Source organism: Cebidichthys violaceus, unplaced genomic scaffold, assembly GCF_023349555.1.
Source record: "Cebidichthys violaceus isolate CVI_PGR_0920_01 unplaced genomic scaffold, fCebVio1.0.p SCAF_6, whole genome shotgun sequence".
NCBI classification, from domain to species: domain Eukaryota; kingdom Metazoa; phylum Chordata; class Actinopteri; order Perciformes; family Stichaeidae; genus Cebidichthys; species Cebidichthys violaceus.
The window spans coordinates 11,137,132-11,158,630 of NW_027176816.1; the positions used below are offsets into that span (position 1 = coordinate 11,137,132).

Consider the following 21,499-nt stretch of genomic DNA (forward strand, 5'->3'; position numbering starts at 1 on the left):
GCTCATGTCCTCAAAGGCTTGAAAAAATTAAAGAGAACTAAACCTTGAAGTAAAAGAGGCAGTTTTTGAAAAAAATAGAGGACTTAAAGACACTTTCAGTTTGTCCCCTATAGGCTACTTGAACTCTTTATAAGGGCACCTGAAGGCTCCTTCCAACAATAAGAGGAATGAAGGGACAACCACAAACAGTTTTACAAGCAGTAAAACAAGATTTTATGAGAAGAATGTGAGGACAAAGTTTAAGAAGTCAAAGCAGGAGACAGAGAGAGGTTGAATGAGGATTTGGCACTTAAAGCCAATAGAGTGAAAGCAAAGTGAAAGTACAAAAAGACACCAGTATAAAGTATTGTCATGATTATAAAGTTTGAAGAATAGTGTCTAAAAGTTCTCCGGCTCACCGACATCTCAAAGCAGCGCGTCCTCCTCTGTAGTCCCGTCTGCCAACATTTCTGAGAGTTCAAACTTCCTCTTTAAATACTGGAGAGATTCATTTCACTTTCACTTCTCCTGATCAGACAAAACTCCTCCTTTCCTCTCTTTGTCCACTCCCTCCCCGTCCCTGCTCCCTGCTGGAGACACACACCTACTACTAGCTATTACTCTCAGTCAACATAAATGCTCATTTTTGTAAGGTGGATTTCTTCTTTACACGAAAACTGAGTGCTTAAAATCATAAAGTTTGATGTCTTTTCTTGCCTTTAAGTGCTTTCAAGTTATTTATCCAACCTGTATTGATTAGGTATAATTCAAATGTCATATGTTATGAGTTTTCAGACATTTATATATTTTTGGACACACAGATGAAGTATAATGTGTTCATTCTGCAAGCTGATTGCCGTTTGTCTTGTGGATAAATACATTTATTTTAGAAGGTGTATTGACCGTATGTGAACCTTGACTGACTTAATGTTTTATTCTGATCTTTTACATTTTTGCCAGTTCTTACATGTTTGCCCTAGTTAAAGTGACAAAACAGCCCCCAGTGTGAAATATTTTTATACTTTAATTACCTCATTAAAACCGTTTTTCAGAGCTGTGAAGCATGAAAAACAAAATTTCAGAGACATTATTTAAAAACCTGGACAAATAAAACCTAGTTCATCGAGATACTGCTGGAGGTAGGTGAGTTTAGCTGTAATTTGAGTGAACCAGCCCCAACACATGTTGCTCTTTGCTGCTTAGCTGATTTTTATATATGTACATTTGTTTATTCGAATTTAAGTTTTTCCGAATGTAAAATGTCTCCAGAAAACCTTTGAAAATGTCACAGTAAATCAGGTTTAATAGTATTCATGTAATTTTGGTCCAATTCCACCTTTAGTGTTTTTTTGTCAGTGGTGTTACTTTATTTGCTAGGACTGCCTTGAAAACTACTCATAGCTATCCTAAATTTTGACGACATACTTCATCTAATTTTTTTATGTTATTTTTAATTGTTCAACTCGGTTAATGTTCAGTCTGCCTTTTGATATGTGGAATACAAAAAGCACCAATGAATTAGAAGCAGCAGTAATAGTTTTTCTAGTGCTGCTGGTTGATATGGTGGTTAAAGTTATTGTCAGTAGAGGAAGAAATACTCTGATAAAAATGGCAAAGTAGCAAAACCAGAAGCTAAAACAACTGTTACAAGTAAACATCCTGCATTAAAAAAAAACAATTAAGAAAAAGTACAAAAGTATTTGCATGAAAATATACTTTAAGTATCAAAAGTAATTGTAAACAGTGTTATGATTGCCCCCGAGCCACATGGCCCAACGTAAGCTCCTTGTTTGTCTGCTTTGACATACTTGAATGTAAAAGTACATTAAATTGGGTCAATTTTAAATAAATGACTTTGTTCTAGAATAGCAGCCCATCGACAAACATACTATTTTGACTGAAATATGTTTTATGTGTTCAAACAATGAATTAATATACTCAAGGGGGTAATTGTAACACTCTGACTTCTTGCATTACATTTAGTAGCATAGTTATGTCCCTATTAGTCAAAATATATGAATTGTATTATTAACTAGTGCATATATTTTATGTACATAAGTGTATTTAAAGTAGTCTGTGAGTTATGAAGGAAGGAGTAAAAAAAATGTAGCAATTGCCCCCGGTCTCCCCTACTTAAGTAAACGTACTTAGTAACTTTCCACCACTGGCAATGCTACTAGTACTGACATTAGTACTAGTCATGTTCATAGTAGTGAAAGCAGTGAGACTACAGGTAGTAACAGCAAAGGTTTCCAGTCAGTTTTAATTTGGTGATTTGCATGTCAAAAGTAATATAGTTGTTTAGGTATAAAATGCTCTAAAGTTTGTTTAAAGGTGAGGTTGTTTTATTTTAGACATGCAGTTTACTGTAAGTCACCATGGTTTCAACAGCACTCAATTCAGTGACTTTTCAGCAACTTGTTAACAAAGGCTAGTTTTATAAATGTCATTGAAAGTACAACCTAGACATTTAAAAAAACAAGATCTTTATTTCAATGGCTAATTGAGGCCTGTAAACTGACTCTTTCCATGTGTGTTAATTAGCATGTGACATGATGGACGATGTGAGACAGGTGTGACCAGCGGAGTGTGACCGGAGGACTCCCACCGGTCCGTCTGGGTTTCACCCTGGAAAGTCCGGTGGATTTGGCGGAGCACCTGATCCACCCTGGAGACCTCCAGCATGAAGATGCAAGGTGAGGTAGGTGGAGAGAAGGTGGCTGCTTGTTCTTTGATGGAGGAAACCTGGGATTCACTCCCAAGTTTTGAACTTGGTTCAGTTATTCTATGTTAGTATGTTATCTGATTGGATGCATTCAGTGTTTGAAGTCCTACATTTTACTCACTTGGTATCAGGTTCTCTGGGCAAACCCTGTCATCATATGGTGCAGCTGCACCTGAAGCAGTATGAACAACAAAATAATATGTGGAAGGCAACTACACTGACATTTGTATGACGTTTTATGGCTTCCTATACTAAGACATGTTTGACTTTTTTTTATACTGCTTTTTAACAACATTGTTGGGACTTTTATTGATGGCGTATACTATACATTCATGGCATACTATGCTATGGCATTGTTATGGAATTCTATATTATGACATTTTTAATGACATTTTTAATGCAACTATACAGTGACATTTGCATGACTTTATGTAATATTTTGATGGCGTAATATACCATGAACAGCATACAATTACATATTTATGACATACTATATTATGACCTTCTAAATACTATACATTGACTTTTTAATTACTTAAAAAAACAATACTCTACTATACTATGTCTTTTATGACATTATTACTTTTTAGTCTAATATTCTGTGACGTTTTTTTTTTAACGTATTATACTATGACTTTAGTACTGTTTTTTATGTATGATACAATGCTTTTTTTTTACATACTATGAATTTTTTACTTTTAACATAATTTCTACGTTTTTTTTAAATACTATACTATGATTTAAAACGTTTTCGACATACTATACTATGCCTATTTTATTACATTTATTTGGTTTGCTATATTACGCCTTTTTTGATTTTTTAAAATACATTTTCACATATACGATGGCTTTTAACACATACTACAACTTTCCTTATGTTTTGATGCTTTTAATGGTTTTATGTGAAGCACTTTGAATTGCCTTGTTGAAATAACTCAAAAAATGACATATCTTGTCTAGCGATCTCAAACAAAACTCGGCTGACACCAGCTAACATTCTACGGTTTGGTAAGAGACTTCCAACAGTTCATAGAAAGACATATTTGTGGTAATGTTGTGCATAACACATCAATCTAGTTGGAGGGTGCATCGACCTACAGTTAGAGAGACAGTGAGATCCTCCTTGTGGCACTGGCACCTCAGTGGCACTTCAGCGGCAAGCGTCAGTCAGGCGTCAGTCAAGCGTCAGTCAGGCGTCAGTCAGGTACCACAACTGCGGCAAGCGAGCGGCACTCGTTCGGCACCCGTCAATAAGCTGCCGAGCTGAGCGGGTGGAGCCACATTTCCTGACAACACCCATTGTTGTCACGATAGGATTTTGATTAAACTATATTACGAACTGTATTGCATCAAACAATAAACAGATTAATCGAAAAGTAGTAGAAGATTATTGCTGTGTACATGGATAACTTAATATTAAATCGCATGTAGTCAACTATTGTTGCTAGCATACTCCCATCGGCCCACGTTTATTTATTTATATTTATTTATTGTTATTCTAATGTTACCCTGGTATGTGCTTGCACCATAGACTAACAGTTGACTTGCATACGGTCATTCTATTGCCTTCACTTTTATTTTGACATTTGTTTACTTCCGGACTACCTGTCTTACTTTGCGTCGCTCTTCAAAAGAAAAAAAAAACGTACACGGACCAGGGGGGCCCACTCCTCTGACGCCTAGTGCCACCCGGCTGACGCCTGGTGGCACTACTCTGACTACTGTTGGTACTGGCAGCTTGAGGCACATAATGACACCTACATATAAGCAGAGTGAAAATATTACTTCTTTTTTTTTTAAATTATTCGAACATTTAGGCATAACTTGTTAGGGTCATCTGTAGATGCTCGGATGTCACGAAAAAGTGAAAAACAAACAAAAAAGAGTGAACAACCTATTAGTTATTGATTATTGCAGTTGGTAATCTTTGACTATTAAGGCCTAATAATCAGTAAAGATTGTATTTTTATTTCAAAACGGTCTAAATCATGACGTTGATGGCGGAAGTATTTCAATAAAGTAAAAGTTGAACCTGGTTGCTCACAGGCATACCATTATAAGCCAGCTACAGAGATTGACTTATTTGGACCGTTTCTGAGTTACATTTCCCATCCGATTTCAATGGGTGCTGTTTATATTCAGGGGTTTGTGATCTACGTGTTAGAAAACAAGTTTTTTCTCCAGTTAATTAGAATCTACTATGATGATAAAACTGATTTATGGCAGCTGACCTATCGTAACAACAATGGGTGTTCTCAGCTCGGCAGCTTATTGACGGGTGCCGAACGAGTGTCGCTCGCTTGCCACAGTTGTGGCGCCTGACTGACGCCTGACTGACGCTTGCCACAGACTAGCCACTGCGGTGCCAGTGCCACAAAGAGGATCTCGGCCTTGCACTAAAGTTAGATACTGCGTCTACTCACTCCAGATTAAACAGGCCTATCATTTGACCATGACAACAAAAATAACCCAATGATGAATTCTGGTTTTATTATGGTTTTATCGTATTTACTTTGGCATTTTTGTGTAGTTTTGATGTACTTAGTTTAAACTAACTATAAAATGATGCGTTATTTGTGCAAATAGGGCTTGTTTCTGTTACATTTGTGTTCTCAGCGATTTGACGTTCATACACTTCTATGTTACCGTCTCCCAGGCTTTGCTTTGGGCACGGTGACAGATCTGGACAAAGAGTACATCAGCTTCCCTGGAAAGGTGTTCATGTTGATGTTGCAGCTGATCACCATTCCTCTCCTTGTATCAAATATGGTGACAGGTATGCCACAGGTGTGTCAACTGTTAATGTTACACATATAGGAATTCAAAAGTCCTAATCATATATATATATATATAATAATAATTGACATTATTTACATAATGACATCATTTCTCACAATGAACTTTCTATGACATCAATCTACCACTCAGAGATTATTTTACTGACGCTCTAACTTCACTCTTAAGACCTCAGCTAATGTTTCTTTTTTTTTATAGAAACTTGTTGTCCGAGGGTTGACATCTCCAGAAAGATCACCATGCGTTCAACAGTGTACTTTGCTGTAACCACTTTACTGTCGGTTGCTACAGGTAAGAGAACTACAAAACATACAATGTACTCGCAGTTGCCAGTTTATTAGGTACACAGTCTAATTTAGTCCTGCTGTCAATCCTACCTTCATCTAGGTTATTATGTTCAGTTTTTATTTTATTTATTTTAGAGAGGTTTTTCATTTCCGGAGTTGTTTTGTTTTCTTCTTCTCACTTTTAAGTACTATTGAAACAACAGTTTAAAGTGATTATTAATTTAGCTGTTGTAGTGTCATTCCCTAGTCAGCCCAGTATGATATTTTAATCTAGCGATTGTAGTGTAGTATTCAGTCCTTATGGAAGAGTTATAGAATACACAGTTTTGCTTCCTGAGTTCAACTGGATTATACGTTGTAGGATTAATATTGGTACTGTTGGTCCAGCCTGGGGTCAGTCACAATGCTGGTAAAACAGATGATGGTGATGATGATGATGATGATGATGATGATGATGATGAGAATGAAGTCTTCTCTTCAGCCGATGTGTTTGTGGATCTACTATGGTGAGAAGAAAGGGTTTTTTTGCCCTTCTTTTCAGATTCATCAACATTTACAAGCTGACTAATATTTGTATTCATCAGTTTCATGATGTGATTCATAGATGTGTGTTTTTTTTCTTTCTCTTTTATAGGACCATACTGCCACCAGATTTCATCCAGATGACCTGTCAACAGGTGTGACTTGTAACTCAGATTTGGGATATTTGGTCTATGAGGTAGACAGTGTTATATTCAAGGCATGATTCTTTTCTCCTCTTTAGTACAAGACTAAGACTGTGGAGGTTGAAGTTAGAGCAGTCAATGAAAATACTTCCCTGGAAACGGTAAACACTTTTCACTAAGAAAATTCTTTTTTTTAAGTTTTCATTCACAGCATTAATTATTGATACATGAAATTGCTGTCAAACTGTTCTCACTGAGTTTCTTGCTTTGTTTTAGATTACAACAGAAGTATGTTGGGAGGTTGACTACGTTTACGGGCTCAATGTTTGGGGCCTTATTTTCTGGACTTTTGTTCTTGAATTGATCTTTAGGAGTATGGGAAAAGAAGGGGAACTACTTGTGGACATCGTTCTGTGCTTTAACAAGGCCGTCAAACATCTGATCAAAGCCATAATAGGGTAAGGTAACACAGCACTCATGTTCTGGAAGAAAACCTCTGTGAAGTGGAAATAACATTTAAATATGGAAAATAATATCATAATCCTCAACTTGTCTTAACAATGATACAAAGTGCTTCACAACAGGAAAACAATAGATGAATAGATACAATACCAAAAACAATAATAGTAAATTACTCTAGGTGAATAAATGGAAGTTTAAAATTTGTTATGGTAAGCTGCTTTTAAAATATGTCCTCATTTAGCGATTAATAAAGATACTTCTTTATCAATCCCTTCTTTCCATTAACAAGTCACTGAAGTATTCCTGACATTTTTTATTCTGTTGTTACCTTTCCAGCTTCTTGCCAATCGGACTGTTTTTCATCACTTCAGTCGATGTTGTTGAGGTTGTGTACGACTTTGAGGCGCTCGTCCAAATCGGAATGTTCATGGGAGTGGTCGTTGTTGGGTTTGTTCTCTTTTGCACTTTCAGCACTTTTTTTCAGTCGCATTGTGTATGCAAACCGTGTTTATTGTTGTCATTTATTTTGTCTGGTATGGTAAGTCTTCACTGAGTTATGTCTGCTCTTTTTCAGGCTCTGCATCCATGGAGCAGTAGTCCAGCCGCTGATCTATCTCCTGTGTGAGGCGCAACCCCTTACCTGTCATTCAGAGGGGTTTTCCTGCCATGATGAGGGCCATGCTCATCTCACACAGGTAAGAGTATTTTATCTTTGTGTGAGTCTTTACAATATAGTATCACAGAGAGGATTTAGATTGATAGTTAATAGACATTTAAGAACTAACAAGGGGTGCACTGTGTCTCCAAGCTCTGCAGTCACGATGACGGAGACAGTTTACATGGTTGACCAGCCACCACTCTCTTCATTTTGACAGTCATTCAGATTCCTGTGAGGGGCGTTTGCCTTTTGTTGGCTGTAGAATGGCTGCTGTAAGTGTAACCTGTGTTTTGGCAGGGATTACTACACCTGACATCAAAAAGCACAGTGCATATCCCACGTATCCCCTCGTCTGCAGTTTGTGTCTTTCAGAGATCGCTGCAATGCTGCTGTCAACGTCATGGGAGACTGCGTTGGTGTGTCGCTGGTTCACCATTTGTCAGGAAAAGAACTGGAAGAAATGAACGGGGAACAAGGTTTTTTATGACTTTTTAAGACGTGCTTTACTATAGTACGTCTTAAAAAGTACCCCTAACCCTAACCCTTTTTTCAACCAACTATACCCCTAACCCTTCAACATGCTATACTATTACTTTTTTATGACTTTCTTAAACGTACTTTACTATGACTTTTATATGGCTTATGTCGACATAATATACTATGACTTTTTTCAACAAACTAAATTGAGACTTTTTTCTGCATACTATTCTTTGACCTTTTACTGACTTTTTTCAACATACTATGGCTTTTTAAATATTTTTTCAACATACATTACTGTGGCTGTTGTTTGACATAATATACTATGACTTTTCAACATACTAAACTGACTATAAAAACAATTTTTCAACACACTGTGACTTTAAAAAAAAAATTCAGACATACTGTACATTTCTATGGCTTTTGTTAGACATAGTACATATAGACTTTGACATACTTTACTGTGAATGTTTTCCATATACTATACTTTTTTCGACAAACTATTCTGTGACTTTTTTGGTTATACTATATTATGAATTTGTTTATTAGTTTTATCGACATACTGGTCTATACATTTTTACAAAGTCATTTAAAAGTACATTTTGTTACATCGTCTCAAAGTACTAGATATTCACTAATATAAATACAGAGGTGACAAAAACGAAGACAGCAGCTTGTGGAAAAACACAAGTTTTATTATTGGACAACTTTTTTTTTTGCCTTAACATGGACACTCCAGACATCTATTTTAATCACAACTTGAAAGGCAGTGGGGGACTCAATCACACGTGCACTGATTGATAAATGCTTAATCCCCATTCTTCACACACACACACACACACACACACACACACACACACACACACACACACACACACACACACACACACACACACACACACACACACACACACACACACACAGCTAAACAAAACACAGACAATGCATAGATGACACTGGCAGGAAGACTTGATGGATCCTTGGAAGAGTAGAGAGGGGGCAAGAGCTCATCTTTAAAGACTAAATTGTATGAAAAGTTAATGGTGTGTGTGGCTATGAATGAAAGAGGGTCTGGCATGAAGTGTGTTTGCATAATGTGTCTGTTGGAAGGATTCTCTGTCTGGCGTCTTCTCAAAACAGACGTTTCTCATAACTGTGGGGAGAAAGAGGAACATGTTGAAATATGAAACAACGTTAAAGTCTACTTAGGCGAGTAGTTTCTTGTTTATACTTTTTTATTCATAGCTTCTTTTATTTTATTTTTTTACATCCTTCATATCTTGTGACCCAGCTAAGGAATATAAAACTCTTTATTGGTTCTTGTGGCATTCATCCTTCCTTTGTGTGAACACAACTTTGAATAAAAACTAACAGGACATACGTGTGCACTGGTAAATCATGTGTAAAAGCTAAAATATAGAAATATAATCCTTGACAACATTGTTCACTGTGGATAAAATCTGTATTTTGAACCTATTATCAATATTAAGTTGTTTCTTGTAGCCACTCATTCACTGCTATACCTTAATTCACAGCAAATTAACTGTAAGGATATATTGTCAGATAATCCAGTAGAAAAATTCAGTTTAATTGAAAAATTCATTGACAAATAATCATTAGAATTGAAGAATTTCAGTAAAGGCAGTCAAAAAAAGCAGTATTTTTTTTTAAGACAACTGGTAACTTGAGATAACAATATAGCATAATTTGTAATTTAATGTGCTTGTCAATCTGTTGATTTATTATAGAAAATAGTAGCTTCATCTGTAGCTACAACACTTGTGGTGCTATTTTCTAGTTATGCTTAAAGCGGATTTCAGATCAGTTGCGTGTTCTGTTTTATCAAACAAATCTGTGGGGGGTTTTCTGGTTGGTTTTATTTTTTTATGTTTGTTTGGCTCTCTAGCTCTCCAGTGCAGTCATGGGTTTAAGGTTATGTTCATGATTTCTGTGTTTCAGGCTCCTCAGTCCCTCCAGTGTGGTGTGTGTCTACAGGTCGTGCGGAGTGTGCGTGCGTGTGTGTGTGTGTGTGTACGTACCTGTGCAGGCTGTGGACTCCACCCTCCATTTGAGCCGAAGTTGTTCTCTTTTCAAATTTTAGATCTCCAGAGTACATCATGGCTCTGCAACAAGGAAAGAAATGCTGTTACCCACATCAGACTTCAAGGGAGAGAATATAGTGTAGCATAGGCACTATCTATCTATTATCTATATATAGAGTATATATATAGCACAGGTGTACCTTTTACTGTGTATTTCATTAATCTGAGTGCGTGTAGTTTTCTGTGTTTTTACCTTAGCTGCGTGAGGCTCTTGGCTCCGATGTCCTGACAGGAGTGCTGGATGCCAGCCAGCAGGTAGGGAACAAACTTGTGGATGGAGCCTTTGTCCTGCACTGCTCCAGAAACACCCTGAGCAACTTTAATCTTATCACACTCACTGTGAGGGAAGAGGAGAAAACAATGTGTGAGCGATATGATGTCAGTGACATTTAAAGCAGATGATTGTGTACAACCTGTGTACTGCCACCTTGTGGCTAGAGGTCCGTAATAAGGTGATTCAATTAAAGCAGTTTTTCTTTTGAATACTCTCCTTTTTGAGAATGTTGTGATGTTTACTTTAAAAAATAAAAAATAAAGATTTGGGTTAAATGTCTGTGACTCAGTCCTTTTTTAGTGGGCTCATCATTCTTTACCACAAGGTATGTGGTAATGTCTAATGTTCTGAAAACCACAGAAAATTGTGGGAGGAAGAACTGTTGTCTGGGGAAATCTGTTATAGAATGGTCTCTAATGGCATTTTAGTGAGACGGGGCTATACTGTGTTGAAGGGAACAGTGCACTTTCATGTTATTCTCTTTTGGGGTAAGAGTTAGACCATTGCTTTGTTGTAATTTAACCTGCAGATATACACTACTAATAGTGCTGTTAACTGTAAACTCTGATCGACTTTAATGATACATTCTGTTAGGCCAGTTTTAGTGGTTTTGTACCTGAAGTATCTGGTCTGGGAGCCCAGGTTTTTATCCATGGCATCCAGGGAGCCCATGCCGCGGTATTTCTTTAGCCTGATGCCGTCAGAGAAGAAATATTCACCAGGAGCTTCACTGGTGGCAGCCAGCAAAGACCCCATCATCACTGTACACACAGAGACAAAGAGAGAGAGATTGACAATGAAAAATGACGACTGAAAGGCGTGAATGGAAAAAAAGGCTGTTTATTCAATATATTTTTTTCCTCAGCATAAAATCTGGATTCAGACAGAGTAAACGACTTAATCCAAATCTGAAAATCTACCGTCCAAATTATAATCCTCTCTGTAACATGAATTTGAAAGAAACATGACAGATGAAAGCATAAACAAAATATTAATCCTTATTTATGTTATTTATGTGGCCAAGTTTGAAATAAAATGGTTTTATTTTAATTTTGTGCATATCTCACCCATCATCTAAATATTTAAATGATAAACCCTTGCACTCTGAAACACCCATCTATCCATACCTGTGGATGCTCCCAGTGCCAAGGCTTTGGCAATGTGCCCAACAGTCTGGATGCCGCCATCAGCGATGACCGGCACACCAAAACGCCTGGCGTACTCCGATACCTTATAGACAGCTGTGGCCTGGGGTCTGCCGCATGCCAGCACTGAAGAGGGAAAGAAGAGAGATGAAATGGGATTAAATGAGAGAAGAAGTGTACTGCTGTTGAATTAAATCATTTTAAACACGTTGCTAGCCTCCTGATGACTGTAAGCTAGTCCTGTACCACATATCGACCCCCCCAACCTACTACAGAATACACAACCGAAGCTCACAAAAGGCCACCTCACCAGACAAAGCTTTACAGATCCATGTTGGAATCTCCTTCTATATCAGCATACGTTTACAAAAACACTACTTCAACATAAATACAAATCAGAGCTTTGGAACCAGGAGCTGTTGCTTTGATAAACATCAAAAATGTCCCGACTGCGTTAAAGAGATTTCAACTAAATTTTGATGAGCATGGTGGAAACTTGCAGTCATCCAAGTGATGTTAAAAAACATAAGAAATAAAAAGAAAATCTCACACATAGTGAAGTAGCAGACAGGATGGGAATGGATCTCTTTCTGCTGTCATGCTACTTAAAGAAAAGTGAGAATGGGGAAGTTATACTTGTCACATCAGCAGATAAATCCCACATCGCACGGAGACTTCAAACCCATCTCTCATAATATATCCTGCTGCTAAAAGGGACACAGACGATCAAATTTACAACGAGCCTCCAGAGATAAACATCCCGAATCCTGTTCCGCCAGTAGAGTGGTTTTCTTTCCTGTGAACTCAGAGCTGCACGGTACTTACCAACCAAACTGGTAGTCCTAATTATCCTGCTGTGTATTGACGGCCATGATCTTAGAGAGGACATGTTGCAAATGGCAACAGGTTACAAGTTATCTGCATCTTTAAAGCTAGAATAACAAATAGGTACCAGTGGTCTGGGACCTGTAGTATTAAACTGCACAAGCAAACACTCTTTCTTTCTTTAGCAGCAACTTAGAAATACGACTATTGTACGAGTGTGGTTTACAGAGTAGCTAAGCAAACTCACGCTGTAGGTAATCCAGGGTGGGAATGGCTCTGCCATTAACAATGATGTCTTGTATTTAGAGAGGTGTTACAGAATGTAAATGCCGAGGAAAGAACAAACACCTCATCCTTGCTCAGACCACACAGAGCAGGTGAGCACCGATGTGTCCTCTCATAAATAAAATAATACATATTATATATAATAAATTCACGTACACTAAAGGTTATAATGAGGTGCTGATCACTAGAAGTAGACTTAAGAGAAGGACAAAAAGTGTCACCCACTCTGGCTCCATATGCATTGCTCTAATGCCTTCCTAAAGCTCAACATTCAAAACGTCCTCTCACACAACCAAGCTACAATTCAAAAGTATGCAACTATCAGCTGGCAGCACTTGCAGATTCTGAACATACTATGTTGACTATTAGAAAGTGAGTCACAGAAATTAGAATATGACACAAACGGCTGAATGGAAATACATTTATCAAGGCCACGGCGGCCTTGATAGTGATGATTAATAATGAAGCAAAAGTGCAGTCTGAAATATAACCCGCCCGGCCTCGCCCACTTCAGCACGTTCTCCACCTCTGCTGGACAGGGACACCCTGTGGTTGCCAACAGCATTACTGAGCCAAACTTTCGAATGCCAAATGTTAGGAATGGGTGTTAAGACATGGATGAGCGCTGTGGCCTAAAACTGATCCAGTCACCATCTGACCAATGTCATCCATAGGCAACCGAAAGACACAAACGGAAAGGTCAGTAAAGTGGGTGGAGGAAGAGCAACATTCACTCATGATGATTGACAAATTAGTGAGGACACGGGAACAAGCAAAACCCCAAAACCTCAAAACACCCACAGTCAGCTCTCAAAACGAAACAAAAAAAACCTATGACCACTTCCTCTAGTACTTCTACTGATGCAAAGCTGTTAACCAATCAATGCAGCAGGCTGTGAAGTGGGGGGGCGGGCACACTGCGATAGTGGAGCCAATGGGAGCCCAGTGCAGGCCAAAGGGGGACGGGTAAACTTACTGGAGTATCCCGTAACAGTGGTTGGGGTTTTGGGGCTGTGGAGATTTATTGCTGGTGGTACACTGAGGGGAGCTAGACATGGACATGGACATCGCACACACACACACACACACACACACACACACACACACACACACACACACACACACACACACACACACACACACACACACACACACACACACACACACACAAACACAAGGGTGGGACGTGAGATAAAGAATTAAAGAGGGAGTAAACAGAGAGAGGAGAAAGAAGGGGAGGAGGCAGGTTGGAGGACAACAAGATGACAGACAAAAGTGAAGAAAACTGTAAGTAAAAGAAAATGAACAAATATTGCGAATGACTTGAGAGGAATCTCGGGACAAGATGAAGAGAGACAACAAGAAATACAGACTTACAATATCTTCTGTAAACTTCTTGGCTATGCCTGACAAATCACAGCTAAAAGCATCCCAATGACAACTTAGATTTGGAATCCATACTTAGCTGTAACAACCCTAACTGCACAATTTAACCATCCGCAGTTCATCTTTCCAGGTGGTCACAACGACACATGAGGCAATCATAGCACCTGACGTGACTTGGTTGAAAGAAATGACTTGACTTGTAAAGATAATCTGGCAAGAGGCACCAGAGACTCCTGGGATCAGAAATGCCAACACACAGTGCACCTGAAGCACACATGTGGTGGACTATACGAACGAAGACAAAACAATTACAACACACCCGTCTTCCCACGGGAGCAGCGTGAGGAGTCTTAGACGAGCAATCTGTTGTCTTCCACTAAGACACGCTACTTAGGAAAAAACTGAAAATTGTTGAACCAAACGATCATTTTCGTTCCAGTTATCAAGCCGATATGTTGTTAACAAGCAAACCAGACACTTGGCATCCCGCTTTTTTCTGCCAAACCAAAGTCAAATCAACAAAATGACAAACTGCACATCATTTCACTAAGATTGTCCTTTCTTGATTGGCACATTAAAGGCTCCAGATTGGCTGATGGCAGCTTTGTGGGTGGAAGCAGTTAGCGAGGCCAATGGTGTTTGTTGAGGTTTTTTTCAGTCAGTCACTTACCTTCCTGTGTTATGCAGATGGAGCCGCTGCCCATCCCCACTCTCAGCCCGTCAACTCCTGCGTCTATCAGGTTCTTAGCCTGAGCTGCAGTCACCACTGCAGCAGGGAGGGGGAGACAGAAAGGCTGTTAGAGCTGGACTAGGGTTCGATGTAAAAATATAGATTTTCTGATTCCAAACAAACTTAATTTGAGTGAGCCAATATCAATTCTTAAAATCCAGAGATCGATCTTTTACTAAATGCTGTGAATGCGTGAAGCTTTAAACAGACTAGAGAACCTCAATTGAATCAAAAGCTGCCAGGAGCTGCTTCAGTGAAGGCAACGCCAAGCAGCGGTGCTGTATTCATTTTAAACTATCCCTGCTCCATTCCATACTGAATCAAATCGGAAACCGAACCCTTGTTCGGAAAATCTGCGGCGATACCAATGACAAATATGTGCATCTCTAACTGTAAGCAATATGATCACTTGGGACGTGTGGCTGGGATCAATGGAAATACCTTCTCTGGTTATAAAGGTAAAGAAACGTGTAATTACCATTGCCTCCAATGACCTGTACATTGGGATACTTTTCTTTGATGTATTTGATCATGTTGATCTGGAAGATTGAGTTGCCTTGAGATGAGTCCTGGAGACACAGAAGAAGCACATGACATAGTTATTTACAGAGCATCATTACTTTGAATCACAGCTTGGAGACTTAATTCTCCCTGTTTTTCATGAGAAACAAAAAATTAAGCCCTCCGTACCAGTACGACCACGTCCACCCCACTCTGCACAAGCAGGTCCAGTCGATACTTGTCGTCGTTGTGGGTGCCAATGGCAGCGCCACACAGCAGCTGTTTGCGTGAGTCTTTGGCGGCCAGAGGGAAGTCTCTGTTCTTCTTCAAGTCTGTGCGGGCAATGATGGACACCAGGGACCCCTCCTCATTCACTATAGGCAGCTTACCTGCAGGACGAATCAGAGAGGTCAAACACATACAGACGCTCACACCTGGATGCATGTTAATTCATTTTATGTTTCAATTGAAACGTTAAGTAAAAATCATGCGAGTCATGAATGATAACTTGAACAGCCTCCTCACCTTTCTTACTCCTTTGGAGGATTTCATTGGCTTCTTTCAGTGTCACTCCAGCAGGGGCAACCACTAGATCCTCTAGTTTCGTCATCACCTGTCAAAGACATTTACACACACAGAGTATAAAGAAAAGAAGCATCCACACTCGATGCTGAGGTTTCAGAGAATGTAGGAACTTTCAGCATTTCTGGGGGTTTTAGTACTTTAAAGATATGATGCTTTAACACTGAAAAACAGGTCATATACTGTGTGCGTGTGTGTGTATGTATATATATGTATATATATATATATATATATAAATAAAATATATAAAAATTATATATATATATATATATATATATATATATATATATAAGATTTTTAAATATATATATATATTTAAATATATATTTAAAAATTGCACACAAATTCAGGCTATGTTCTTGTATTTGCATGATAATAATGCATAATAACAACACAGCCTGAGGTGATGTATTCATGAAGCTTGTTTCATTTGACCAAAAGAAATCTAAAAAAATAATAGCATGCATTTGATTATTATTATTCTAATCTTAATATACTGTTATATTTTGTGTCATTTATAACTATTTAAAATATTTTCCAGTAAAGTTTGTAAAAAGTAATATTATATTTAATGTCATCTTTGTTAATATACACTGCAGCTCAAAAGGTTGGGGTCACCTGTTCTACTGATGATGGTCGATGTCACCACAGTGTCACATGCCGTAGCAGAATACTGATGGAAGCATTTTCCCCCCAAATACCCTTCAATGTTGAGTTTGTTTTCCATCCAGAAAAGCATAGATGAACCTAATTATTTAGGAAAGCCATTTTCTTTGGGCCTGCTGCAGTCTATTTACTGGTTGTATTGAATAGGTTTAAACAGTGATTTGTTAGTCTATAGTTTGTTCAGCTGACATTCTGTGATCCAATTCCAATAGTGCTAATCAATTTCTATTGTGACGTTTTAAGAATAGCTCTGCAACTCACCTGACAGTGTGACTGCTTGTTATAGGGATTAATGTGCAATTGACACAGAAACAGGGCCCTGTTCCTATTTAAACATGCACACACTTTGATGTTAACCTTCCAGTTTATTTTACCAAAGACTGTTGATTTCATCTATTCTTATTCAACTGTTGCTCAGAGAGATCTTTGTCTCTTTCTGTTTTTTCTCAGCTGTCAGTCTGGTTGAACCATTGAGCAATGTTTGTTCAAAACATTACTGTTTTTTTGCAAACTTATCGTACAAAATAACCTCTATTTGTAAAAAGAATTCTCTGCAACCTAAGATAGTTCAACAATATAGAGTCGTCCTCTCAGCCATCTGACTTCAACAAATCAACCTTTTGAGCAGCAGTGTAGTTTATTACTCAGCTGTAAAATATCCCTATATCACTCTCAAAAATCAATATGGATCAGGCTTCAAATTAAATTCATAGCTATTAAATAGGTCTACTGTTTTCCATTAAAATATAACTTTGTATTACAATTTTTTTTCTCACTGATGACTTATCTAACCTCCACCCACCTCGCTCAGCGGCAGGTTGTGCTCCTCCTCCTTCAGGAAGTCGATGTCTCTAGAAGAGATGATGCCCACCAGCTTGCCGCCCATCTTTCCATTGTCTGTGATCGGGATTCCACAGAAGCCGTGGCGAGCCTTGGCCTGGAAGACGTCTCGAACACGCTCGTTGGGGCTCATCACCACCGGGTCTGTGATGAAGCCCTGCTCATAACGCTGGTATGGGAGGGAAGGAAGGAAATGAGGAAAAGGGAGGGTGTGGAAGAACATGGAGGGGCAGGGGGAGGATGGTGTGGAACAAAAAGAAACACAAATGGGAAGTGGATTTAGGAGCCAGCATTGCAGAGAAAAGGAGGGTAATATTAGGGGAAAGGATGTAAGGGATTCAATAAGGCTGGTTGGATAAAGAATATTTGAGCATTTTCACTGCCTACACTCTAGAGCAGAGGAGCAAGGGATGCAGGGAAATAACACTCCTACATTTTTCAAAATGAGAAGAGCAAATAAAAATAGAGAAAGACAAAAAGATGGTGAAGTGAGATGACAGAAAAGATAAACATCAAAACAATGATGGAAAAAAATTTAAGAAATGAAACATGTGAGGGAAAACCCTTAAATAACAGAAGAGACAAGATGAGCAGATGAACAAGATAAAAGAGTAAAATAAAAAGACAGATAGTGATCATCACTACCTTGACTTTGCGAACTTCATTGGCCTGGAACTCTGGCGTGCAGTTGTGGTGGATGAAGCCGATGCCACCAGTTAGCTGCGAGGAGACAACACATCAGTGTGTTTGTGAGCGAGTCTCACAGCGTACCAATGTCAACAATAAACAATCTAATGATCCGAGGAAACCACTCGTTCGTGTGTTGTACTACCTACCGCCATAGCGATGGCCAAGTTGGCCTCTGTGACGGTGTCCATGGGAGAGGAGACGAAGGGCGTTTTCATGGTGATCTGTTTGGTGAGCGCTGAGGTCAAGTCCTGGACAAAAGATGTCAGGAGAATATTTGGCACACACGCCGAGAAGCTACTCCTGAGTAACATAACTATTAGGATACTCAAAGTAAAACTTGCTAGAGCAGATAAATCAGTGTAAACCACCTCAAAGATAGGACATCTTTTAAGATGTTTACACTGGAATACTCATTTATAATTAAGCTTTAAATCCATGTAACAGGCCTTTTTTACAGAAAACATTTTGACATGTCACATTACAAAAAGTGTAAGAAAAGTATGGTTTAATTTCATTTAGTTGCTTCGATTTCAGGGTCCTGGTATTGTGCATGATATTGGTCGTGGTTAAGTTCTCACTTAAGGACTCGTGTGCTACTTCATTTAAGAACTAACTATCATCCTATCAATGTCACAGCGGGAGGCCGTAATTTACTGTTCTGGCTCATTGAGGCACTGTTCGCCTAATTCAGGGAATATTTGTGCTGATAGGCACACAGCTGATAATCCTCACTCTTGCCCCACTTGCTCCCATCCCGGACATCATCCCACATTCAGATTAGTTTAATACCAGCCGCATTAAACCGATTTTATGCTTTGGCAAATATGTGTCCTTCCTCGCGACTCACCACTTGTTCTGATGTGAAGTCAATGTAGCCTGGCAGAATCAGAAAGTCACTGGAGGGAGAGACGAGAAAGATGAGGTTAGAGCAGCTTCCTACAACACCCGTCCATCGTAACAGCTTTGAATCCACCTCAGCCAGTCAAACATGAGGACATAGAAGATTAAATTCACAAACTGGAACTATACATTCCAAAGCTGAGATATAAAACCTTAAGAGTAACACTAAACCATTACATAAGAAAACTACAATCCCTCAGAGAGTTTGAGGAGAAGATACAAAACTCATGAAGACAGGAAAGCGGCGTCCGCCTCATTCCTGTTGTCAGCAAGTTTCTACAATAACAGATTTTTAGTAAAACTACACAACATGGCTAAATAACACCCATCAGGACAAAATGTGACACAAAGCGGCGAATCCTCCGACAAAAGCAAAGTTTGGATCAAACTCAAGGTTCAGGTTCACAGTTCTTCAGGAAAAGGGTTTAGCATCCACATAAATCTACAAGGAATACATAATCACGCTTCACTTTACAATTAAGAGAACTAAGATTGTAAAAACCAAATGAGACACAGATTTAAATCACTAATACTATACTTTAACTTTCAATAGCATTCAAATAAATCAGGTGTTCAGTGGGTCACCAATACACATTTGTTTTAATGCTACTGTAGTTGCCTATTCATCAAAGTTAAACTTACTTTATAACACAAAGATGGTTTATTATGTTTAAACAGTGAATTTAATATTTTGCATAACTGGTGCATATATAGATATATTGATGTCAAATACATTATTTGGGACTTGACATTGTCAGCATCTAGTCAGTGCATGGCTCCATTTCTTCTGTGTTGTACAGGTATAGCCTGGATCCACACAGTCCAGCAGAACAACACAGGACTGTCAGCCAGGACCTAAATATGGAACCCGTGTATGTCCAGAAGGAATGTGTCCCTCCCTTTCAGTTCCAAGAAGGTGTTATTCAGACTACACAAGTGTGTTCACTTATTTAAGACAGACAGTACTTTACTGGGCTGGCAATGTTGAGTCAACCCTTTTTTAGACCCCATAATGGGCTGTGGTGACTTCTAATGTGGCATACCTGTCACGAGTGTTAACTTATAATTATATACTGTCTTCTGTGGCTCTGGAGCAGCTTTCTAATGTCAGTCCATATGAAACGTCCTACTGGCTGCAATAAAAGAAATGTAGCATGCAGTGTTTTGAGAGACTATTCCTTTAAAAAGGGGGTGGTAAGAGTTTATTTTAACAAATAACTGATATATTATTCAGTAATTAAACTATCACAGACTGTCCCCAAAAATATGTCTGACTTTCGCAACACCAGGTCCAGTTGCTGGACAGCTGAGCCACATTCTGCACCAGTAAGTTAAACCGGTAAACACACGCGCTAGTCTACTGTTAGCACACACAGCTGCGTTACATCACAAAGCTAGACGCTGGTCGGAGTGTGTCGCCATCCTCGGCCTGGTTAGTGGGAGTGATCGTGGGGTCTTTACTTGTATGTGAGCCCGTCTCCTCCGTTGAACAGCTGCTGTCCCGACTGGCCATCATCGGGGACGTAACCGGTTTGACCGCTGATCAGGTAGTCCGCCATGATGTCCAAATAAACCCTCACCAGTCCTTCAGTGTTACAGCTAATAACAATAACTTTTAAAAAACCGGCTAAGGCAACGAGAAGACACACAGACAACAAACACAGGCCGGAAACAGAGACCGAGAACTTTCTTCCTTCTCCCCGTGTGTGATGCTCTTCTTCTCCGTCACTTAACGGTCCAACCGTGGTCCTGATCCGCGCGCCTGTGAGCAGCCGGGAGTCCTGAGTACATTGGACAGAAAATGTCTGTGTGAACGCGTGTGTGTCTTTACTCGGGCCTCTCTACCGTGTTCTTTCTGCAGCTCCCTCAGACACGTGCATTATTTCCTTGGCGTCGGTTTCCGACACGACGCCACTTCCGGTCGCCAGGCCCCCTTATTGTTTTCTTACCATAGAGAGAATAGCTTTTGTTATTATATAGCTTATTTAAAATGCGTATTATACGGTCATAACTGAATAAGAGTCAGCTCAGTGGAACATATAGAACATCAAGATCAATGCATGCTAATATTTGGCTTTAAAATCTAGTATTCAGATATTTTACTCAAGTCCTGCATTCAAAATGTCCCTTACTCACAACATTATTAGCATGAAAATATACTTTGTAAGTTTCAAAAGTAAGAGTACCACATAGGCAGAATGGCTAATTTTAGAATAATATATTGTTTTAATGTAGCTGGTAAATGTGAAGCTTTCAAAGAAAATGTTTTACCTACTTTATGTCATAATCTATTAGTTGATTGTATTTAGTTTTAATAATCTGAATCTGCAAAGTAGGTCTAACTGGTCGCTAAAGCTTTTACATCTATGTAGTGGAGAAAAAAAGTACAATATCTCCCTCTGAAATGCAGGGAAGTATAAAGTAGCATAACATGGAAAAACTCAAGTACAGGTCTCAAAATTGTAATTAAGTACAGCACTTAAGTATATGTACTTAGATACTCTCCACCGCTCTTAAAAGCAAA

At 38.8% G+C, this 21,499-nt stretch overlaps 2 protein-coding genes across 3 annotated transcripts; one reads left to right on the forward strand and one right to left on the reverse strand.

Moving 5' to 3' along the window:
- Positions 1-5,423: 5,423 nt before the first annotated feature.
- LOC137889099 (excitatory amino acid transporter 3-like) lies at positions 5,424-8,059 on the forward strand. The gene is made up of 8 exons (XM_068732728.1): positions 5,424-5,491; positions 5,699-5,791; positions 6,422-6,464; positions 6,551-6,613; positions 6,824-6,910; positions 7,251-7,361; positions 7,489-7,609; positions 7,931-8,059. Exons 4-8 carry the CDS (start codon positions 6,591-6,593, stop codon positions 8,057-8,059), a joined length of 471 nt encoding a protein of 156 aa, XP_068588829.1. The 5' UTR covers positions 5,424-5,491; positions 5,699-5,791; positions 6,422-6,464; positions 6,551-6,590.
- A 664-nt stretch (positions 8,060-8,723) lies between these two features.
- impdh2 (IMP (inosine 5'-monophosphate) dehydrogenase 2) lies at positions 8,724-20,871 on the reverse strand. 2 transcript variants are annotated; one of them, XM_068733117.1, is made up of 15 exons: positions 20,437-20,871; positions 18,923-18,971; positions 18,222-18,323; positions 18,031-18,105; positions 17,348-17,554; positions 15,823-15,910; positions 15,487-15,686; positions 15,275-15,365; positions 14,737-14,832; positions 13,657-13,728; positions 11,553-11,696; positions 11,042-11,186; positions 10,345-10,488; positions 10,089-10,172; positions 8,724-9,202 (listed from the first exon to the last, which is right to left on the reverse strand). In XM_068733117.1, the coding sequence occupies exons 1-15, from the start codon at positions 20,532-20,534 to the stop codon at positions 9,181-9,183; spliced, it is 1,617 nt and encodes a 538-aa protein (XP_068589218.1). In that variant the 5' UTR covers positions 20,535-20,871; the 3' UTR covers positions 8,724-9,180. The 2 variants fall into 2 exon arrangements, with proteins under 2 accessions (XP_068589218.1, XP_068589217.1); XM_068733116.1 differs by lacking the exon at positions 13,657-13,728 and having other exon boundaries at positions 20,437-20,869.
- Positions 20,872-21,499: the final 628 nt, after the last annotated feature.

Excerpts from the sequence above, each read along its gene's own strand:
- LOC137889099 (XM_068732728.1), top strand. The coding sequence starts at position 6,591 with ATGAAAATACTTCCCTGGAAACG. Across the intron at positions 7,362-7,488 it reads ATGGGAGTGGTCGTTGTTGG|GCTCTGCATCCATGGAGCAG; the intron begins GTTTGTTCTCTT and ends GCTCTTTTTCAG. Across the intron at positions 7,610-7,930 it reads GCCATGCTCATCTCACACAG|TTTGTGTCTTTCAGAGATCG; the intron begins GTAAGAGTATTT and ends CCTCGTCTGCAG.
- impdh2 (XM_068733117.1), bottom strand. The coding sequence starts at position 20,534 with ATGGCGGACTACCTGATCAGCGGTCAAACCGGTTACGTCCCCGATGAT. Across the intron at positions 13,729-14,736 it reads CATCTGCATAACACAGGAAG|CTCCCCTCAGTGTACCACCA; the intron begins GTAAGTGACTGA and ends GTCCATGTCTAG. Across the intron at positions 10,173-10,344 it reads AAGAGCCTCACGCAGCTAAG|AGCCATGATGTACTCTGGAG; the intron begins GTAAAAACACAG and ends TCCTTGTTGCAG.